The sequence below is a fragment of the Nematostella vectensis genome, chromosome 4 (genome assembly GCF_932526225.1).
Source record: "Nematostella vectensis chromosome 4, jaNemVect1.1, whole genome shotgun sequence".
Lineage (NCBI taxonomy): Eukaryota > Metazoa > Cnidaria > Anthozoa > Actiniaria > Edwardsiidae > Nematostella > Nematostella vectensis.
The window spans coordinates 12,412,410-12,434,120 of NC_064037.1; the positions used below are offsets into that span (position 1 = coordinate 12,412,410).

The 21,711-nt window shown below is 38.1% G+C and overlaps 5 protein-coding genes across 9 annotated transcripts in view; 3 read left to right on the plus strand and 2 right to left on the minus strand.

The window, feature by feature from the left end:
- Positions 1-337: 337 nt before the first annotated feature.
- On the minus strand, positions 338-4,829 carry LOC5508857 (serine-rich adhesin for platelets). The gene is made up of 2 exons (XM_001629371.3): positions 1,613-4,829; positions 338-829 (listed from the first exon to the last, which is right to left on the minus strand). The coding sequence occupies exons 1-2, from the start codon at positions 4,563-4,565 to the stop codon at positions 780-782; spliced, it is 3,003 nt and encodes a 1,000-aa protein (XP_001629421.2). The 5' UTR covers positions 4,566-4,829; the 3' UTR covers positions 338-779.
- A 49-nt stretch (positions 4,830-4,878) lies between these two features.
- Positions 4,879-8,484, plus strand: LOC5508867 (transmembrane protein 244). 2 transcript variants are annotated; one of them, XM_001629393.3, is made up of 6 exons: positions 4,879-5,215; positions 5,309-5,394; positions 6,017-6,087; positions 6,207-6,332; positions 6,883-6,927; positions 7,654-8,484. In XM_001629393.3, exons 1-6 carry the CDS (start codon positions 5,186-5,188, stop codon positions 7,761-7,763), a joined length of 468 nt encoding a protein of 155 aa, XP_001629443.1. In that variant the 5' UTR covers positions 4,879-5,185; the 3' UTR covers positions 7,764-8,484. The 2 variants fall into 2 exon arrangements, with proteins under 2 accessions (XP_001629443.1, XP_032233576.1); XM_032377685.2 differs by having other exon boundaries at positions 7,210-7,858.
- Positions 8,485-9,034: 550 nt separating this feature from the next.
- Positions 9,035-11,484, minus strand: LOC5508845 (tektin-2). Its single transcript, XM_001629370.2, has 5 exons — positions 10,935-11,484; positions 10,783-10,853; positions 10,204-10,570; positions 9,823-9,903; positions 9,035-9,727 (listed from the first exon to the last, which is right to left on the minus strand). The coding sequence occupies exons 1-5, from the start codon at positions 11,349-11,351 to the stop codon at positions 9,221-9,223; spliced, it is 1,443 nt and encodes a 480-aa protein (XP_001629420.2). The 5' UTR covers positions 11,352-11,484; the 3' UTR covers positions 9,035-9,220.
- A 39-nt stretch (positions 11,485-11,523) lies between these two features.
- On the plus strand, positions 11,524-20,248 carry LOC5508874 (coiled-coil domain-containing protein 25). The gene is made up of 10 exons (XM_001629392.3): positions 11,524-11,655; positions 12,831-12,881; positions 12,958-12,997; positions 13,117-13,168; positions 16,262-16,337; positions 16,666-16,769; positions 18,061-18,210; positions 18,285-18,337; positions 19,147-19,192; positions 19,514-20,248. Exons 1-10 carry the CDS (start codon positions 11,631-11,633, stop codon positions 19,544-19,546), a joined length of 630 nt encoding a protein of 209 aa, XP_001629442.1. The 5' UTR covers positions 11,524-11,630; the 3' UTR covers positions 19,547-20,248.
- A 675-nt stretch (positions 20,249-20,923) lies between these two features.
- The window catches only part of LOC5508875, a 36,176-nt gene continuing 35,388 nt past the window's right edge, over positions 20,924-21,711 (plus strand). For all 4 annotated transcript variants that reach the window (XM_048726867.1, XM_048726868.1, XM_032377674.2 and 1 more), the window contains exon 1: positions 20,924-21,089. The gene's annotated coding sequence lies outside the window, so the exon portion shown is untranslated. The remainder of the gene's footprint in view (positions 21,090-21,711) is intronic.

Here is a 21,711-nt window from a genome sequence, read left to right on the forward strand (position 1 = left end):
TGTCAAGTCTATTATCTTGGGTTTTACACATTAACACATTATCAAGGGTCTAGACAAAATTATCACAACCTTTTTAATTATTTTTCTGTCAAAAATAGATCCTATCATTTAAAAATAAAATCTTTGTTACTTTTGTACAAAATGAAATGCAACTATAATAAACTCCAAAAAAATTGAATGATTTTACAATATATTATACTTTCATAATAAATTTCAACATGTCATCTACATTAATTCTATGACTTTTTGTGATACAACAATCCGAAAATCAAATAACACCTAATTATTCACAGTTTTCTGATCAGAAAAATATAAATTTTCAAACACATTTTTTTTATATTTAGAACTGACTTAAAATTGAATGCCAGCCATGCATGCATTCACGGCAATCCTCAAGAATCCAGTTTGATTCACATTTAAAAAACCAATGTCAGCAATGTCCAACAAAACATGCTCTGCTAACAAAACATCAATACCCTTGTACATAAACGTAAATAAACCAAAATCAAATAACACCTAATTATTCACAGTTTCTGATCAGAAAAATATAAATTTTCAAACACATTTTTTTATATTTAGAACTGACTTAAAATTGAATGCCAGCCATGCATTCACTGCAATCCTCAAGAATCCAGTTTGATTCACATTTTAAAAACCAATGTCAGCAATGTCCAACAAAACGTGCTCTGCCAACAAAACAACAATACCCTTGTACATAAACGTGTTATTAATTAGTGTTCTTTTAGCTCTGTTACATGTATGGATTTGCTTATCATAAATTATTTCCTTGATTTCTTTCTTTTTGAGGATCTTGTTTTTAAATCCTTTCCTAGAAAAAAAAAGTGATTAGATAGAAAAGGCAAGTGTCATGAATATAAGGATATTCTGTATTAGGCATTTTACAGGGTTGGCTGTGTAATGGGCTCCAAATTCAGAATTTCACCAAAAAATAGGAGAAATACTCTCTTTTTTATAGCCATCTGCCAAGGGATCACAAAGGCCACTTGCACAGATCATGTTAAATGACTTTTTTTGGTGGCAAACTGGGGCTTTTAGCAGTAAAATAACAACAGCAAAAAGCAACTTACATAGCACTTAGCGTGTAAGCCAGAAAGTTTCTTTGACATAAAGGGCTTATTTCCGTTCAAAGGTTTTATTTATTTTCCTTGTTTTCTGTCGTGATGGGTGCAGTCATTTCTGTGTTTTTTTTGGCTTGAATTGCCACTCAAAAAGTAAAGCGATGAGTTAGTGCAAGTAACCTATCAGCCCAGATGAACATGGGCACACTTAGCACCGACATAGCAAATTACTTGCTGCTCACTACAAGAAGTCTAGGACATTAGCTGGAATATTCTAGATTTGATTGAACACTTTGTATAGTATTGATTTTGCACTTCCTTTAGCCAGAAACAAAGCAAGAAGGGAACTTTTCATAATAATCAGCATATTTCTAATCTTTATAATACATAATGGTATATTCTCCTCATGGATCCACTATTCCCTACATTTCTGCTTATTTCACACCACATGAATAAACTAGCTTGGGTTAAAAAAAGCAACAAATTTATCTATCGAAAACATAGAATTGTGTAGCAATTGTTTAGAAACTTACCAGATCTCTTGAAATCTCCAGTTGTCTGTGTACCGCTGCTGTTGTTACCAACATTCACATGCTCAATGGAGCTATCTGGAATAAAGCTCAGCTCAGCAGGGGGTGAGTTTGATGCACGTCTGGTGCTAGGCTGCTGTTTTTGAGAATCACACTCTATATTGTCAACCTCTTGGTCAGGTGATTGTGCCTCATTAGCAGGTTCAGTCTCTGTATTGCTCTGCATGTTATCATCAGACTGACACTCAGTCTTATCGCTGTCATCACTTACTAAAGGTGTCTTATCGTTAGATTGATCTCCATCTATGGGTTTTATCTCAATGTCTGAATCTTCAAGAGATGATGCTCTAGCGAGTGGAGGATCACTTTGTGAACAAGGATTATCCTCTTTGACAGGATCTCTGCCCTCTTCATTTTCAGCATTGTGAAGACTGTTGTCTGCATCTGCACTGTTTTCTTCTATAACATCATCTTTTCCGTTGCCTGTTGGTGAATCTCCTCGGGCTTGGCAAGAAGGTGCAGATGCTGTTGTGGCTGTTGCTGATTTACTAATACTTGTAGAAACTGTCTGTGATAAGGTTGTGGGTGGTACTGATGGTTTCAGCCCATTGTTGGTACCATCAGTAGGTGTTATAGTACCAGAAGACTGTCCAGCCATAGGATTAACAAAGCCTTGATGGGCAGGTAATGACAGGTTTGCATTACCTATCTGCATCCTGTTCTTGTACAACAGTGAAAGTTGCTGCCAGTACCTCATGGATCCTGCCAGGTCAATATACTGCTTTGCATTGGTATCATTACTTGGATTTGTCTCTTCGTCACCTTCTGTTGTGGTGATTTTGCTCTTGTTGTTATCGACCATCGCATAAGGTGTCACAGCTACATAGGGATACCAAATGGTCCCCATTGGATAGACATAACTTAATGTACACTGAGGACCTATGTTGTCTTTAACATTGTTATTGAGGTCCACATTCCCTGCCTGTTGATCCAGAACTACAGGGCTTGTGTTTGAGCTTTTTGTATTATTATGGGCAGGTGAACTAGTTGATGTTCTCGAGTTATCATTTACACTGGAAGTATTATTATATTCTGAGCCAACCTTGGCACATTTCTGAGGCAGTGCAGGTGTCTCAGCAGGAACTGACACACCCAGTTCCGGCTGAGGAGTGCCAGCAAGTGTATCACTTTTTGTTGGAGCTGTACTTACACCACAACTATTTGCTCCATGATCTTGACTGACACTTCCTGGAAATGCTGGCTGGACTGCAACCATGCCTGTGTTACCCAATGAAGGTGGATAAGTCAGCGGGGAGAAGTAGCCTGATGATGGGTAATTGCTTGAATTTACCGAGCTGCTTGTACATGTGCTCATCACAGTCATGCCATCACTATGACCAGCAACAGCATAGTGACCATGGCCAGGCCGTGACATCCTCGGTGACAGGACAGTGACAGGCTTGTTCACATTGTACACTACACTCTGGATTGGACCTCTGGCCATTTGCCTAGGACTGTAATACTGATTAAGACCAGTATAGTTACCATACATTGCCGTCTGCATAGCGGAAAGAGCTGGGGCCATGCTTGTTCTTGTGCTGTTTAAATCTAACATCTCACTTCCGAGCGATGCAGGGTAGATCCCAAGTTGTGCAAAGCTTCTTGGTTTCTTTGCTACTGTGGGAGAAGCTTGTGATGTTGGAACTCCAGCTGATGTGTTACACTCATAGGATATACTTGCTACTGTTGTCTTTTGCTGTCCTATGTCTTGCGGAGCACTTGAGACATTGGGTGGACAACTTACTGATGTGGTCTGTCTGTCAATATTTATATTGTTGATACCACTTCTTCTTGAGCTGGTGTTTTCATTAGTATAAGGAGGAATGGGCTGATCACTGCTTGTAGATCCTATGGCTTTATCATTTCCTTTAGAATTACCAATGCATGAGACCACAACCTGGCCAGGATCACCATGCATATATTCCAAGCCACAACCCTCCTTCGCCCCTTCTTGCCTTCCAGCCTTATCTTCCACATCTTTCTTTATATCCTGGTATTGAAATCCGTCTTCTGTATAATTCTCTGCAAGCTGACGAAGGACAGACGTAGCACTAAACTTCTGATCAATGAACAGATTTAGAAGCTCGTCTGAGTTCATCGGAGAGTGGGAGCACGGCGAACTGGAGACAGAGCTGAGACCATCGTCAGGATCCGAGTAAATCGGTGAGCTACCGGGGGGACTACAAGACTTAGCTCTCTTCAAATCAGAGTGACTAATAGAGGTACTTTCGCGCGTGCTTTTTGGCGTCTGCAGACTTGAAATATCTGTACTAAATGACCGCTTCAGAACACGTCTGTCATTTGGTGCCCCGATGTTCCTGTAAACTGACTCCCATGTGCTCGCGCCAACAGAAACGTTCAAGTAAGGATTGTCACGTTCGCTAAGAGGCTGAGTCGGCGGTCTTCCTCGCCTTCCACCGGTTTTAGGCCTACCTCTCGGCCGAGCACTCGATTGACCCCTTTTTGCACCGGTTCTCCGAGCCTGACTTTTCGCTAACAATACGTCTAAATTACTGCCATGAAATCCAACACTCATTGGTGTTTTAGACGCCTTCGCTGCTATCGCACTCAAACTCGCTTCAGCATTCCCGCTCGTGAGATTTGCATTTTGTTGAGAAATCTCAGCCTTGTTTTGCACAAATCCCGGGTGTTTGGTTTCAGCTGCTCTTTTAGCTTTCTTTTTTGTCTTTTCTAGCTCTATCCCCAGAACAATGCTCTCATCGTGTCTAATCTGGACAGCAAGAACGCCTAAATTCAAAAGCCTTTGGTCTCTACTGATCGCCAATGTTCGTAGCTTCCCCACTGCAGATTTGGGGATTGGGAATTTCACTGTGATCGGACGAGCTTTGCTCACTTTCCGGCCAACAGGTTTTGCAGTCTTTTGTTTGAGCTGCATCCTTTAAATAGTCTAAATCAACTTTAGCGCTATCCGCAATCGCCAGAGAAGTATTCAAATGTGTGAAGGAATGAGTGTTTGTAATTCAACACCAGGCGAAGGGAATGACATTTGAGCTCTGTTTCAGATCTGCTGCCGGCATTTGGCACGTTAGATAATTATAAATCCTCCGTAGGTTTATAACTCTTTAAATATTCGCGCAATCGATGGCTGGAGAATACTAAATGAACCCTTCAGTGCTCAAACACAATGGCCGTATAGTGGTATTCCCACCTATCCATCGGCGAACTGTCAAAAAATCGAAAAGACAAAAGGACAACCTACTTGTTGCTTCAGTGATTCCACAGGCTACCCACAAAACACACGAGGTGGCATGTCTGTTTCTGTTTCACTTTATTTTTTACCAAGCCAATTCAATTAACTGAGAATCTAAGGTAATGGTGAAAATTCTGTATAGGAATGAACACTTTAACAGGCGTATATATGTCTGGGTTTGTTTTAATCTCAACCACACTTGTTGTTAAACTACTACAATTGTGCACGGGGCTCCTCTGGTTTTATATCACCAACAATAATGAAGGAGGACTGGGTGCGAATTCAACATAAACATTTCAATCAAAATGGCGGCCGATGTTTGCTCTGCTACTAGGGTAAGAAATAAACCTCTTTTGCTGCATTCTTTGACCAATCAGTGTGGTATGGGTACACATACACTTCAAACTATTAATATTGTGCTCTTTTAGCTCATTTGCTTTAACTTATGGATTGCACTTGGGATATTCTACCTTGTTTTCTACATGTTCGCATCTGTTTTGTCTGGCGCATTCAAGTAAGTAGCCATCCTAATAACTTATAATATATATATATATATATGTGTGTGTGTGTGTGTGTGTTATAAATGTGTTAAATTAGTAAATATCTAGCTTTATCAGTTTTTCACGTACTGTTTCATTCTATTTTATTTGCTTGAGTTTATTATTTTGATGACATTTTGTTAGCTACAACTACGTTTGCAACTTGGCAACGGTTTCATAAAAAAGTGCCATAGTACAATGTATCACCGTATTTGTATAGATAAGCTTTTTGTAGTACCCTCTTCTTTATCAACTTATTCCCTCTGGCAATTTTTTCTCTACACTTTTCGTTTGGAAATGCTCATTGTTTGCAGATGGCAGAAATCAAAGTGGTGTTGTTTAAAATAATGATAGCCATCCAATTGGTTTTGTTTATTGTATGATAACATTATAGGCGGTTAACATATAATATAGTTGGCGAAAATATATCATTGATCTAAAGAGAGAGCTTTATTCAATATAGCTGGAGGGCGTCAAGTGAATGATGTGATGACAAAACTGCATAATATGAAGGACATACCATAGACATGTGAACACAAGAAACAGCAACAATCTCCTTAATACCAAAAACATATCATATCTTTCCTGTCCTTTTAGGTTAAAAACCTTTGATGGGATGATACCTTTCAACTTTGAAAAATGTTGTGCTGGAGATAATGAAAATCTTGGTAAGTTCTTTTTTCTCCTCCAAAAATGAGCCTTGAAAACCCTGGTCTTATACGTATGGTAAAATTATGTAATATGGAGTATGTTTTTTTAAATGTTTCCTTTCTGTTCTTTATTGCAGTGAATATGCTTTCTCTTACATTAACCTTTATGATGTGCACTGGAGTGTACTTGATATTCATCAAACAGAGGATATGGGACTATGCACTAACAGTCTCTCTTATTCACCTGGGGATAAGCTGTGCTGGTATGAAGTACTACACTCCCACAGGATTCAAAGATCAGGCCATGCCCCCACCATACACTCAGTTCTGTCTGCGTCTTCATTTGTGCTTGTTTGTTCGTTTTTGGTGATTCCAGAGCCTCTCTGGAACTCGAGCAACCCAAGAGAAAATGCAAAGCATTTTTATTTTTTGGCAAATGATCAAATGACTATTGTTAGATTAGTAAATGCTTTTTTTCTCTTTTGCATTTAAAATAAGAGAACATGTAAAATTAAAAAAAAATAAAATTCTTAGAAAACTTAATGGTTGGATCAAAGGCCAACTTGGAAAAATATTCAAAATTGAAAAAAAGTATTACTGGTCTACATTTTTATGCTATATCATATTATACGATGTTGAGTATTGAGGAAAAAATTTGATAGGGGTTGGGTGGGGAAGGTCATTTTTCCTTAGATTTTGGGAATTTTACTAATTTCAGATGATCCCAATGGTGATAAGCCAATGGTTATCCAACTACCTTCACATCTGCAGTACAAGTTTTTTTTATACTATTTTCTTACTTTTTTTTCCCAGTTATGCAAGACTTCCCAGTTAACTGGCAGTGGTGGATTGCATATAGTAAGTGATTATGAGCCTAGCAAATCAGGAGTGGCTATCTGGCAACATCAAAAGCTTTTGTAAAATGAAGTTAAGAGACAAATTAATCACAATTTTTTTAACTTCCCAAAAATATATCATTCCTTCTGCCAAAAATATATCATCTCTTCCAAAAAAAAATAATTCCATGTAAAAGTGCCCCCATATGATCTTATGGGAGCTCTTTCAAGATAGATCATTTACAGTCACATAAGCACCATGTGTTTTTCATTTCTGACTTTTCTTACTGGTTTTTGGTGACAGAAGCCATTTCACAGTTATGGTGGCGCTAGACTGCTAACTAATGAGAGTGCCAAGAAGCACCAGGCATCAAAAAAGCAGACAAGGGGTACAGAGAAACAGTTGTGATGCGTAAATGAAAGTCACAGGGTAGATATGTGACTGGAATTAAGTGTAAAGCTGCTGGTTTTTCAGGGACTGTGAAAAGGGAGGTGCTGGTAGTGCTATAGCCCTACCACGGCTTGGGTTAATTTTTTTAGGGTTACAGATATATACTATATACTTACTTATGTTTGTCTTGGCCAAGTTTTTAGCCATTCCACTTCAAAATGGTCTCCGTGTCCCTGTTTTTAAGCGTCAACACTGCTTTACCTGAGTGGTTTTCCCTAGTGATGACATCATTATTATTAGATGTGTTACTAGGGTAACTCTCCATACTTGTACTAATCTTCTGTTCTTTTGTAATAGTTGCATCATCACTTTTCATGATCATTTGTGGAGAAATTGCTATCATTTGCTGCTGTAAACAGAAAGCTCAGCAAACGAGCACAGTATCAACTACCAATCTCATCACTTGACCTTCCACTATCAAGGAACCTAATACAAAACAGTTCAAGGAGAGTAGGGGAGAGTTAGACTCAACTCTCACACCTGTTAACCTTGGACCCTCTGGTTTGAGAATTTTTTTGTCCAGAGAAAGGGGATTTTGATCCAAAATTTTGGAGAATTTTTCCAAAATCTTCTCCCTAATGCTGGAGATTTAATCAGCTATGCAAATCAGGGAGGAGTTATAATTAACAGTTTGAGAAAAGGCTTTTTATTATACCTTTGTTAAGGCATTGTAAGATATATGAGTTATTATATCCTACCAAAATGCTACCTTATACCAGAGAAGTTATATATTGTCAGAACTTACTACTATTGGAGCTAACAAGGTTGTTGTATAGAATAATGGATGAAATTGTTTGTAAATATTCTTTTTAAATATTGAAAAAGAGTAACTTGAAGCTTGAAGTAACTTGAATTTTGGCTTGAAGCCAAAATCTCCCAGAATTTGTGCAAAGAAATGACAAACCATAAAATAATATTGTCATTTATACAATTGCCAATTTCTGAAGCCAATAGTTTATTATCCCTACAAATAAGTGTTACAGTGTGACAGTCTTTTTCACCTCGACTAGTTGCAGCTAGTTTTACTTGCATTATCTATAGATGTTTATCTTGTATAAAATGTACATACACCGTAATAGAAAAAAAAGCCCTATTTTCTATGAGAAAATAAAAAAAAAAACAATCCAACTAACTAGGCCTGATTTTTTGGGATGTTGGGGTTGTATTTTTATCTTTTAGAAAATGGAGGAAACCTCTAGGCAATAATTTGGTATCTATAAATTTGAAAGTAACTTTTCAGTTATGCCTTCATATTTTTGCTAGGGGTTGTTTTCACTTTGCAAGATGATGTGTCTATGAGGCAAGAGTTTTGTTGGGTTAATATCACTACAATGCTCAACTAGCTTTCTTTGCATGACAATGTCACTGAAATCCCCATTTCAATGTTTGATGTAACCATGCTTAAATTCTAAGATAGACAGCCTGAGTTGAACAACACTGTACTGGGGGGAGAAACAGGCAAAACGAATGGGTTACATTGGGCCCCCCCTATGCAGTTAAAAATAAAAAAGGCCACAACAGTTTTGTCCAGCATTGTAGCTGGTTACGTAGACTCCTGCTTTGCCCAGTCCTAGCTGGAAGCGTAGGTTCCCATACCCCACCATTTTGCCTGCTTTGCCCAGTCCTAGCTGGAAGCATAGGTTCCCATACCCCATCATTTTTAACATAAGGCCATAGATGAATTTTATAAATGTTTATTCTGTGCTAAGTTTGTCATGCACAATACAAATTACTCCTGTTGCATTCCATAAAATAATTATTTACATCTTTTAAAAAAGTCATTCGCACTTCCTAGCCCCCTAAAGTCCTTCACTGGATAAGTTCAGCATTTTCAACTAAAGATAGACTAAAAATCAATCCAGTCTCAATCAACCAAGGGCGTGGCTGCACTCCGAGCTGTGGCCAATGGACTTGTCTGGCTTGTGAGTGGGGCATATGTTCCAGAAGAGGTGTATTGCCCAGAAGATGCCATCCCAGAAGCTGCCATCTCAGGGGGAGTCTGTTCTCTTGCTGTGGTTATATACTGGCCATAGGAGTTGATCACTGTGTTGTAGCTCTTGTTTCCAATTGGTTGATCTATGGGGTTCATATCCATCATCTTATGGGGGATCTCTCTCATTTTTTCGCGAACACTCATGCAACGATTATCCAAGGCCAGAGAGTTGTTTTTGAAGGCAAGGTCCTCGTTAATACGGCTCAGGTTGCTGCGAAGAGCTTCTAGGGAGTTCTGGGCCTCCCTAAGTTTCTCCGTTAAGGCACGCATAGATCCTGCAATCTCAGCAACCTCGTGGCAAAGCTGGTACTGTGGCTGGTCACGACACAGTTCTACATTTGGTCTGTAAGTACGATTCTCAAGACGTGTTTGGGCCACCTTTTGAAAGAAAATATATTCATGTTATATCACAGCTCTAATTACATTACCAGAGGGCAGAAAATGGTAATTTACAAATAAGAATGACTACTCACCATCATTGGTGCATTCTTTGCATCAATGGCCTCCTTTAGTCCTTTGATGTCATCTTCTAGAGTAGCGATTTCCTTCATGGTCTGTAATGAGTAGAAATGGCAATGTTATTTATGGACCCAGAGTATATCACAATGGACGGAACTTGGAAACTAGCATAAAACGAGAAGGTTAGTATATCCTAAACACATTCTTATTCAAATCAAAATGCGATGTTACAGCATAAAATAAGTACTTAGGATTTCATAATTTTTTTCTGGGTATTTTCTTGAGTATGAATATTTTGGCCCTGTATGACTGTTCATGTAGAGATGAGGACCCAGAGTATGACTGTTCATGTAGAGATGAGGACCCCCACCCTCCCTTTGGGAGAACATAATTACATTTTTCTGCTGCCACTCCAGCTCAGACTTAGCCTGGTCTGTCTCATGGATCCTCTTTCTAAATGAATACTCAGACGCTTTCCGTTGAGCCTCCAAGTCATTTGCAGTCTGCTGCAAAGTGGCAAAGATAGCTTCCCTGAGATGCTTTGAGGCCTTCATCTCTGCCTCTGCACGCAGTTTGTTGTAGTTTGAGAAGGAATCCCAGGTTTCAGGGGTTACGCTGCCCTTGACGGTGCGGGTGGGGTTGACCTGGTACCCAATGTTGGTGGACATGTTGTTCATGGCATAGCAATCGCCATCAATCTGAAGGGTGGTGAACTTGTCAGTAATGTCTAGGTGGAGTTGGTGACGAGCTTCTTGTAGAAGGCTGGAAGGAAATAAAAATAGAATCTCAGTTGTTTTTCATTATGAAAGAAAATTTGACACTTTGGAACACCCTATGAAGTTATTGAGGCCTAAATAAATAACAATTATATAATTTGCAAATACATACAGGTAACAACTAGTTACGACAAATGTAAACAAACATAATGTACCTTTCTAAAAGATTATAAACAATGTCTTAACTTTGCGACTCACCAGAGTTGTTCGAACGATTCATCAACCTTCTGCTGTAGTAGGGCTTTGGTTCCTTCGATCACTTCCACTTCCTATCAACAAAATAAACTCGTTTAGAGAATAATCGAACTTAAACGCAGCTTCAAAGTATTAACAATATGTGTTTCTCAAACCTTGTGAAGCTGGGCTTCTACTTCATCCCTGACGAGGTCGATGCTCTGACGGTTCTCCCTGAGCATCAAGCACTCAAGGGTAATGTCGAGCGGTACTTTCTTCGCCTCAAGTGCTCGCTCGGTTCTCTCTTTCTCACGGGTCAGTAGCGCGATTTCGTTATCCGTCTCAGCGAGACATCGCTCAAGACTCCTTTTCCAGTCGTTGATATCATCGATACGCTTCTCTAGCTTAGTATTACTGTCGTGTTGGGTCCATCGTGTGTGGTTGTCAGTCTCGTTGCGGAGAAAGCGGCTCTCTTGTCGGACTCTGTGTGAAGCTTCCCTCTGCCGCTCCGCGTTCGTTCTGATTATCTGGTTTGATGTGTGCCAGTCGGAGACAGCAAATCGAGGAGGAATGTTCGGATTCGTAAGAGCCATTTTTTTTTTCGGATATTTTTTGGTGGTAGAAAGCGCGAAGCCTTTGGACTTCGAGGCTTGTGAAATGAATGAGTGTTGGTTGTTGGTTTCCCTGGTATTTGAGCGTCTATGTTACTATAGCAACTTCAATACAGTGCTTGATCTCCAACAAACCTTTGCGCAAACTAGTTACCAATCTCACGCGTTTTAAACTACCGCTGATCTCTATTGTACGGAGGCTCATTTTACCCATGCTACAAAGGCAAGAATTTTCTATTTCTAGAACAACAACAAAAAACAATGGTCTTCTACTTCACTAGCAATGGTAAGTTGAGAAGTATTTTAATCTTTTTTTTGTGCTATTTGAGCTTATAAGTAATTCTCATATTACCGATTTGTGTTCTGACTCTCAAAAGTCAGATTTGAACTTAAAAGTTAAGTTCATTAAAACCCCTTTACCCTCTTTTCATGACTGTAACGATTGTAAGTTTGAAATCAAAATTGGGGAATTTTGAGATCTCAAAATCTTTAATTACACAGCTTGACAACCCGACGTTGATTTAGTAATTCGATCCTTCTGTTTACTGTTTGATATATAGCATAGCATTACAGCTTAGTGCTTGGTTTCGTTTGCAAGCTTCAAAGTGTCCTACGTACATAAATCTAGTTTTCTTCCCACCCTCCCACCCTTAGATAGTGGTGGGCAGAGAGGTCGTATTTCTTTTCGGTGGTAATTTATTGTTCTACCGGTTCTCTGGAAATAAACCTCTCTGTGCCAAACAAAAATCAAGTGTGTGTTTTTCTTATAGGGGTTCATTTCTGGGTAATTAACAAATTGTCCTCTCTTTGTTTTTAACCTAGCACAGCTACATGACCACCTTGCAATAAACATCATTGCATTGCACTGGCATTTACTCACTACACACCTGTGTGATAGGTGTCAGACCCTATTATTATACTAGAAAACTAGAAAAGACCTCCCCTTGGCCCAGCTGTTGCACACAAGACAATTATTTTTAATGCTCTCAGACCTGTATAGCCGGATGGTGTTAGGGAGGTGAGGGAGGAGCCTACGAATCCCCACTTTAAATGATGTGCCAAAATGAAACATAGCTGGCAACCCAGCTATGAAATCAAGTAAAATACAGTAAACATGTGTAAAAAAAAAAAAATCAAGAAAGCCAAAATGCAGGTGAATACAGAGACGGTATGAAAATTCTCACAAAAATAAGGCTTGTACGATGGGGCCCAAAGCTTTGTGACACCCTCCTAATGCAAGTGAGTTGTCAGCTAGAATAACAGAAAAAATCTAACCCATTAGTACTGCTAAGAGATACTTAAGAAGCCATGATTGCTTACAATGTCTGCTGGGCTGTCTCACTTGAAATATAAGGAGGTGATTTCTGCCCTCAGCCCTTACCATCCTAGCAAGCCATCCACTACATGATATCTATGAATATCTTGAGAAGTGTCTATAATTGATATTGATGACTCTTTCAGCTGCATTTCCTGCTATATACACCCTCTACATGGGACTTGACAAACACGAAAGTGAGTTCTTGCTGTTTTACAACAAAAATCATATGTTATTATTTTTAATTGGCTATGTGGTTTTGATTTATTGTAGATGAAGAGCTGATAAAATGGGGTTTCCCTGAAGATGTATGGTATGGTATTAATCAAGCATTATTTAGAATAAAAAGTATACATTTACAGCCTTCAAACTCCATTCTAGCTCATCTAAAAAACACCTGTTTGTATTAAAGACTGTTTAAATTTATTTCAGGTTTCATGTGGATAAGCTATCTTCAGCTCATGTATATTTAAGATTACCAAAGGCAAGTTTTCCATAACAAATACTATTGCTTAATTAACATTTAATTGAAATCAGAGCACTCCATAGAATCAGAGAATCCATATAGCTCTAGTTTCAAATAGCAATGACAACATTTTGATATATGGTGTTTTGGTTTAAGGGGGTAGTTTTACACTTTTAGAATGAATTGCCAGAGAAACAACAGGGCTAAAGGGATAAAAAACTTATCAAACAAGACTAGAAGTATATGGAAAACTGATGATTTAGGGAGTGTTCATTATTTATGGCCAGGGGGGGGTCGGTATTCTGGCCAATTCACTTGAGTTTTCTGTACAACCCCCCTTTGTCAACATTAAAACTTTATTGTCCCCCCCCCAGGAGAAACCCCAAAACTTGTTTAACCCCCTTTCCCCTTCTTTTTAAAAATCCATTAAAACTACATTTATAATACGAAATATAGATACATATAAACGAAACATGTAATGAAAAACAACCAAGAAAAAATATTTCTTATTGTAATAAGTCAAATGTGGTTTTTTGAAACAGTTAAAAAATATGTATGTATATCTATATTTGCATGCCATATCACTTGTCCATATCACGCAGTATAATTTTATATTTTACTGCATGTGACTGTCCTAATAAAAAATAAAATTGTCCTGTGCCCTTGGTCTGATAGATTTCCCAGATCTGGTACTCGTGGGGGTGTCCAAAGCAAAGGTATCTGAGTCAGACTTTTTTCACATTGACATTATCTAATAACCTGCCGTACTAGATTCCTAGTATATTTTACAAATGCATTTATTTCAGTTTTTTTTTTTGATCCTATAAGTCAAGCTTAGATGAACTACTAACGAATAATAAACATTGTTGAATTTGTCATTTGTAGGGAAGTGTTCACAACTCAACAGCAGCCTAAATATGTTATTGGCAACTCTAGGAAACAGCTTTTCTTGCATTTTGATTACTCATTTCGATAATAATAAATAAATAAAGTTTCCTACTTAACTTTTTTGCCCCTCCCCCCATTCAACCGTGTTGAAATTTTTATGACCACCTATCGACATAGCCAAAACTTTTTTAGCCCCCCCCCCCCCCCATGTGGAAATCGACCCCCACCTTGGCCATAAATAATGAACACTCTCTTAGCTGTAGAAAAGTGCATATTTTTAACTGTTTGTACAGAGGCCCGGAAGGGACATTTGAAAAAACCTACTGCAATTTTATTTCGTGCGGTATACTTTTCGCGTCGTGAGGACGTTTTCAATTTCGCGTGACTTTTTTTTTCGTGAGTTTTATTTAATTTTTTGTGAGTTAATTTTTTTTTTCGAGAGTTTTATTTTTTTTGTGAGTTTTTCTTTTTCGTGAGTTTTATATTTTTTTAGTTATGGCCTTACTTTCCAATATACATCCAGTGACACAATAATTCACCATAAATTAAGTACATACCTGGGTTCTACCCAATTCTTACAAGTATAATTTAAGGTGGCCCGTGGGTAATTATTTCAGAAATGCAGCTTTGGAATAATTACCCGCGGGCCACTTTAAGGTAAGAACACTGTATCAAAAAACGTACTATGGTACATAGCGTTCTTCAATGTTTTATTTTCTGAAGGATTTGCAGCATTATTTTGTATGTTTGTGAGGTAAATAATATCATAGCATACTTCCAAATTTAGTCGGATTTCTTGTGAGAGTGTTAACACATTTTCATTCATGAATATTGAAAATCAGCAAGCGTAGTGGGCCTACAAGGAATTGTTTTGGATTCCAAAGCGTCTTCAGAATGAATCGTAATTAGAAAGTTTCACGTTCGCTGTCTGAATTCTTTATGAGCGCAATTAGGAGAGAGGCTAAGGGAAAAGGTAAAAAGAGGTACCCTCAGGCTAGACCCAATTTAGGGAGGGGTGGGGGTTGACAGCAGCCTACCACCTAGAATTAGAAAAAAATATATTAAAAATTCAAATACAAAATTTAAATAGCTCTTAGTTATAAACCTAAATTCGACGAGAACCACATCAAACAATTTCCATCATTTTATCTAATGCTCTCAGATTTTACACAGCACTCTTAGTTAAAAAAAGTAAGGTGTTCAAAATCAGAGGGGGTGTGGGGTATCAGACGGTGACCGTCACCTCCTTTATTCAAATTGCAAGTGTTTTAATCTGCTCCCTGACCAACTATCTTCGGCCTCATCCTGTAAAAAGCGCTGAATAGCAGCTACTCTGCCATTCTCAGTACCCATATCTCCACAGACAATTCTTGCCGTACCTTCTAAACTTTCAACACAGTCAAGAAAATAACTTGCTACGACACCCGAATGGTTATTCGTACGTCCAACTTCTAGCTCATGATTCTTCTCGAGTAACCGTCGATGCAGCCATGTATACAAAATCCGTATGGTTTAAGCTTATCGTAACCATCCAGGTGCCAAATAAAGTTCGCCCCTTTAGCATGATACTGCCGTCGTCGAAGTCTGTTTCTCGAGCGTCTCTCCATGCCATCCGGATCTAATATGAGTAACGCGTTCCTCACAAATTCTTTGCTAACAGACAGTTGATGGTCAACTATTAGTTTCTGCCACATAGTTCGGTACCTGACAATGCTACCGCTTCCTTTAAGCTCGTCCTCAATTGTCATGATTATGTCATCGAAGTCACTGAAACGCCGTCTTCCGAGGCTTTCCTTTGCTAAAATTCTTTTAAACTTACGAAAAAGAATAAAACTCACGAAAAAATGAAACTCACGAAAAAATATAAACTCACGAAAAAAATAAAACTTACGAAAGAATGAAACTAACGAAAAAATAAATAAACTAACGAAAAAAAATAAAACTCACGAAAAAAAATGAAACTCACGAAAAAAAATAATAAACTCACGAAAAAAAAAAGACACGTAAAATTGAAAACTAGTCCTCACGACGCGAAAAGTATACCGCACGAAATAAAATTGCAGTAGGTTTTTCAGATGTCCCTTCCCGGGCTCCGTATGTTTGTCATTCAATTTTAGTTATTGATTTTTTCTTCGTTTTCTACCTGGTCACAATGTTAGGTGGTATTATATTAGGTTTTCATTAGGTTTTTGTGTGATCCAAATTTCTTCCTTTGATATTCAGGGAAAGACATGGGATGATATACCCCCAGAAGTGCTCGATGACTGTGCACAACTAGTGAAAGCGAACAGTATTCAAGGTGCAAAGTGACTACTTATAAATAAAGACATGCCTTCTATTGGAGGAAATGGATTTTAACCCTAAGTGATAGCAAAAATGGGAATGATCAATAGGATTTTTATCCCCTATATATAGAAAATAGGGCATAGTCATAGAAATTTCAGCACTAATTATATATTTTGGGGATTTTCTAGACTATAGTTGCTATGATATTTTGCACAAATTTGGTTTTTGTTAGACTAACATTTTAATACAAATTTTCATTGTATGGCTATAGGCAATATCTGACAAAGCTGAACTGTTCATATTATACATATGGAACTTCTGAATTACCTTTTTTTCTTCAGGTAATAAAATGAATAATATCAAAATTGTTTATACTCCTTGGAGTAACTTAAAGAAAACTGCTGACATGGAAGTTGGTCAAGTAGGATTTTACAATGACAAGCAGGTTAGACTCAGTTGGAGTTATGGTTAGCTTTAGGTTGCTGGAGATTTTATAGTTCTAGAGGTCCAGTATTGAGCTTTGGATATAGGGTAAAAGGTAACAGGACATGATGGAAAAACCTGGAAAATGAGCAATTCCAGATAGAGAAAGAAGACACAAAGGCCATCTTACAAAGGCCATTGGTTCCTTGTATTACGGACTGATTTGTAAAACACAAAAATGTGAGTTTTTGATCAAACTTGCACTATGTATCAGCTCAGGGAAAATACTTGCGCTATGTATCAGCTCAGGAAATAGCCCAAATTTCCATGACACTTTGTGCTTATTTGAAGCGTCACGTCACGTCATTGTTTTTCCAACGTGTCAGGTTAAGGGGTTCTAGGGGATTAGGGGTGGGTTAAGGGGCTATAATGTGGTTTGAATATAAGGGATTATGCTGTAGAGTAAGGCATTATTGGGTTGTACAAATTCTGGTATTAGGTTTATGGGGGTCACAGTCAACTCTATCTTTCCTAAAGAAGTCTGAATGAAGACAAACATTTGGTGGACGTACTCTGGTTAAAGAATGTTAATGTTTGGGTGTTGTGATTGATTGGGCTATATGCAGGCACATACACAGGGGGGTGCACAGGGTGTGCGTGCACCCCCCTTGGCATCCAAAAAGTGGGTCATTTCTTGTTAAGGAATCTTCAAATACTAAGCCTTTTCCATATGATACCTATGACTTCGCACCCCCCCTCAGCCAACCCTGGGGGAACATGCCTGATATGTATGGAAGGTTATAAGGTTAGAAAGGATTATAGTTTATAGATTGTAGTAGATTAAAGGGGTGGTTGGGGGTCAGGGCTAAGTTTAAAATATGAGGCTATAATCCCAATGTTATCTTTAGGGTAAAGCGATAGGCTAGTTACAGTATGTAAAATGTGGAATGCTAGAGCTTAGTTAAGGTATAAGCTGGATCAAGTTTAGGGCCTTGAGGTTTAAACTAAAGGCTTATACACATTCAGGGTTTAATCATTTAGGCAAAATGGCTATTAATGTGTTGTGTTTGGTGTACTGGGAGTATAGGGTTATGGGTTATAAATTTGTAAAAAAAAATCTGGATTTGGGTAAAGATGTAAGGGGCTATTAGGGGTTTATAGGGATATGAAGGTTCAGGGTTGAGCTTTAATTTGGTTTGTTACTTAGGGAAGGGGTCAGTCTTAAGTGGCCTAAAATTTAATTAGAATTTATATTGTTTCTTATTATTGTCTTCCATTGAAATATGTTTATTGTTTTGCTCTTTTTATTCCAGGTTAGACTTATTCCAGTTGTAAAACGGCGTAATGAGGCTGTCAACAGATTGAATAAAACCAAAGAAGAAAGATTTCCTGATTTAAGACAAGAGAGGGAACAGAGAGACAGGGAGGAGAGAGAAGAAGAGAAAAAAAGTCAACGGGAAAAGGTTAGTTCTTTAGTTAATTTTGTCTGTGGATATTTTGCATTCCCGTTAGCAACCAATCTCTGATCTCTTTTCAGAGACAAAAAGAGAAGGAGGAAGAAAAACGACGAAAAGAAGAAGCAGCTTTAAGGTACAAAGGATAATGATAATATTGTTGGATCTTCTGCCATTAAAATTTAACCCATTACCCCTGTCTGTTATTGAGTTAAATTAAAAACAAACAGCCTGTCAAAGCGAAGCACCACTGTACCTAGTCAGCAGTATTCAAGCTTCCCAGCAGTGCTTTGCTGCAATCTATTGTACTATGGCAAGCATAACTTTACTGATGCTTGCATTTTTTTATGAAAAGTACAGCTGAATGCATACTGGGATAGTGCCCCAGGACATCATTAAGTTTTTGGGGGCATAATTGAGTGCTGTGCCAGGGATGAATCTAGCTTTTGCTAAAGGGGGGGTTTGGCTCAGTGACAAAGGGGGGAGGGGGTAATTTTTTTTGCTACATCTGGCATCTCTGGGAGCCCAAAAGAGGTTTAAACCCCCTAAACCCTCCCCCTAGATCCACTGTGTGCTTATTATGGATCTTGGTGAGCAAAGGTGTGGATTCACGGATATTTTTTCTTGTTTGGATATGCCTGGATGAGAAAATAATGAATCAGCAAAGCTCTCCTTAATGCCTTCTTTTCTGAACCTAAATTGATTCCAAAAATTTTGCACTTTTATAAGTCTGTTTGACCTGGAATTGTCATTAGGCTTTGGGGTGAAAAAACTAATTGTATAATTGTGGGAGAGGCTGGTTCTCTGCTAAAATGGTTGTCCCCCTCCCCCCCCATAAAATGCAGCTGACTTCCTTTTTAATTCAGTTTTAGTGCCTTAGTGTCTTTAGTCTCATAGCAAGTCTAGAAAGTTGCCCAAAACTGAAAAAAAAACTTTGTTTTAAAGGAGTTACGACACATTGATGTCAGCAGACAATATGAGATCAAACAAGGTATGCTCTTAACACTTATTTATTTTTCTATCCTTGTTATTCCACTTAGGTGGCACATCATGTTTGATTTGTTTGTGATTTGCAGACAAACTAGTGCTGACCCTTCTTTTCTAACTGAAAGTTGGGAACAATGTGCAGCAGCTAAAACCCACTTACATTTATCTGCCACCATAGTTATCAACTCTTGTTCCTTTATCGTCCCTGATGTCCTTTACCCCCCCCCTCCCTTTTGAGATATCCCCTATCCACTCTTGGTACCTTCACCTTTTCGAATTTCTGTCAATAGCCAGAGTATTAACCAGCTTTTACTTGTATACCTAGGAATGTCAGTCAGATGAAGATGACTTCATGTAAACAGAAAAAGACTTAATATGATGGTCTAGTAAGCTTATCCTTGGAAAATACAAAATGATGTTGGAATCCGAACTTCTCCTTTCAAATATAATTCATTTTTAGTATTGAAAAGAAAGCTATACTTTAGTTGGTATATTTACTTTAAAAAAGTGTATTGGCCAAACCATGTCACAAAGGGTGGTTCAATTTATGTGAAAACCCCTAAGGTTAGGCATCATTTTCTAGAGGCGCCTAAACCTACAGAACCACCCCTGCATCAGACTGTTTTGAAATTGTGTTACACTAGTGCACAGCTGTAAAACTAATATTTTTATGCAGAGATGTTTCCTCCCTCGCAGGCATTTTTAGGCAGGCGTCTCTAGTGACGCCTGCCTAAAAACGCCTGCAAGGGAGGCTAGCAGAGGTGTAGATCTATGGGGGGGTTGAATTGAATATTTGAATAATTAAAAAAAAAAACGGAAATCGATTGAGTTATAACTTTTGTACGTATTTAGACACAAACCGTTCAGATCTAGATGTGTCTAATGACCTATTTACCAGAGCAGAGGAATTGTTTACAATATGAGAAAACATATTTTCAAGCCATTCCAAGGGTAGTGAATTAATGCTAGACTCCCTCTGGTCACACCCTGTCTAGGTCCCATTAAAAAAAAACTAAAACAGGCAATCAATTTGTCTTAATAAAATGGATTGTTGCTTTTAGTTATTATTTGCCCTTCTCCTTGTAATGTTAGGGGTCTTAAAGAATAGCAAATTGTTATTTTGCGGAGGCAATCTTGTTTAGAAATCTTGTTTACAGGTATCTATTTATTAGACAGTGTGTAGATGGACTATACCTCTCAAGCACGGTTTAAGATTCATCTCAGTTTCCGCCATCCCTTAGGGGGTGTTGAAGGTTTTTTTTTCCAATTTTTCCATTTCTTAGGGTATAAAACCCGACCAGCTACTTTTCCTAAGGGGATGCTTGACGCTTTTTTTTTCTGATTCTGTTATCTCTTATGCTAAGTTCAAGTGTCGTATTATCCATGAGCCATATTCAATTCAAATGAATCGAGAAATGAATTCTTTCATCTGCATTTGCATTGAATAGGGCTCATGGATAATACGACGTTTGAATTAAGCCTAAGTAAGGGTATAAAATTCTTTATTTAGCCAACGCCAAAATATCCGATAATCGCGATTAGTCGCAGATTTATAAGAAATAAATTTAAAATCCAGACAAAAGTTTATATTTAGTAGGCTATACACATGTATGGATTGAAACACTAAGCGACCGGACTACCCCCCCCCCCCCCCCCCAACTTTCAATTTGCCACGAGCCCAGAAAGTTTACGTGATCTCTTAGCGCAAGTCCCCCTATTTCCAGCACATGGCGCGGCACACAGGAAGACCGTATGCTCGAGAGCGCGCGTGTCAATGCCGAACAAGAAGCAAAGATGGCGCCAAATACCGATGTTTGATGACTATAGATGTGTTTTAGCTCGAGATTCACGCATTCGGTAATTTAACCAGTACTGAAAGTTCTACTGGGCCAGACTAAAAGGTATGTTCAATGGTTAGATAAGTGATTACATTATAAGCTTAAGTAAGCTTATAGCTGTGTAAAGACTAAATTGGTACAACGGATAATAACTTAAGTTATTTCCCTTCCCCTAATCTCGTTTACCAAACTTGAAAGGTGAGCATAAACACCACATTTTCTTATAAAAGTCTACAAAAAGTTTGGGTACTTGCAAAGATCCCCCAGGAATCATGCGCATCGGGGTGACGGTTTTACTTTCTTTTGTAATAACGTAAACAAGTTCATCGCCTAATTTTTATTATCATGCTATTTTTATTGTTTAAGTATTATCTTATTTTATAATTTATTTTAATTTTTATTGTATATAGTAAGTCGACTGAATTTATGGATTACCTATTTATTATTAATTTATATTTAGATTTATATATTTAGATTTATATATATTTTGTCATCTTTTCTTGATACGAAAGTGTTGAAAAGTAATAAAGTAGAAGTAGAAGTAGATGTTAATTAAGCTTATTACACTTCTTTGTGGTGATCCTGGTTTGGTATAGGCTCGGTTTCCAGCCGTGGTTTCGTCGCGCTTTGCGACGCACCGAAACCATCACGGCTGGAAACCGAGCCTAGGTTTGTTAAAGCTTAG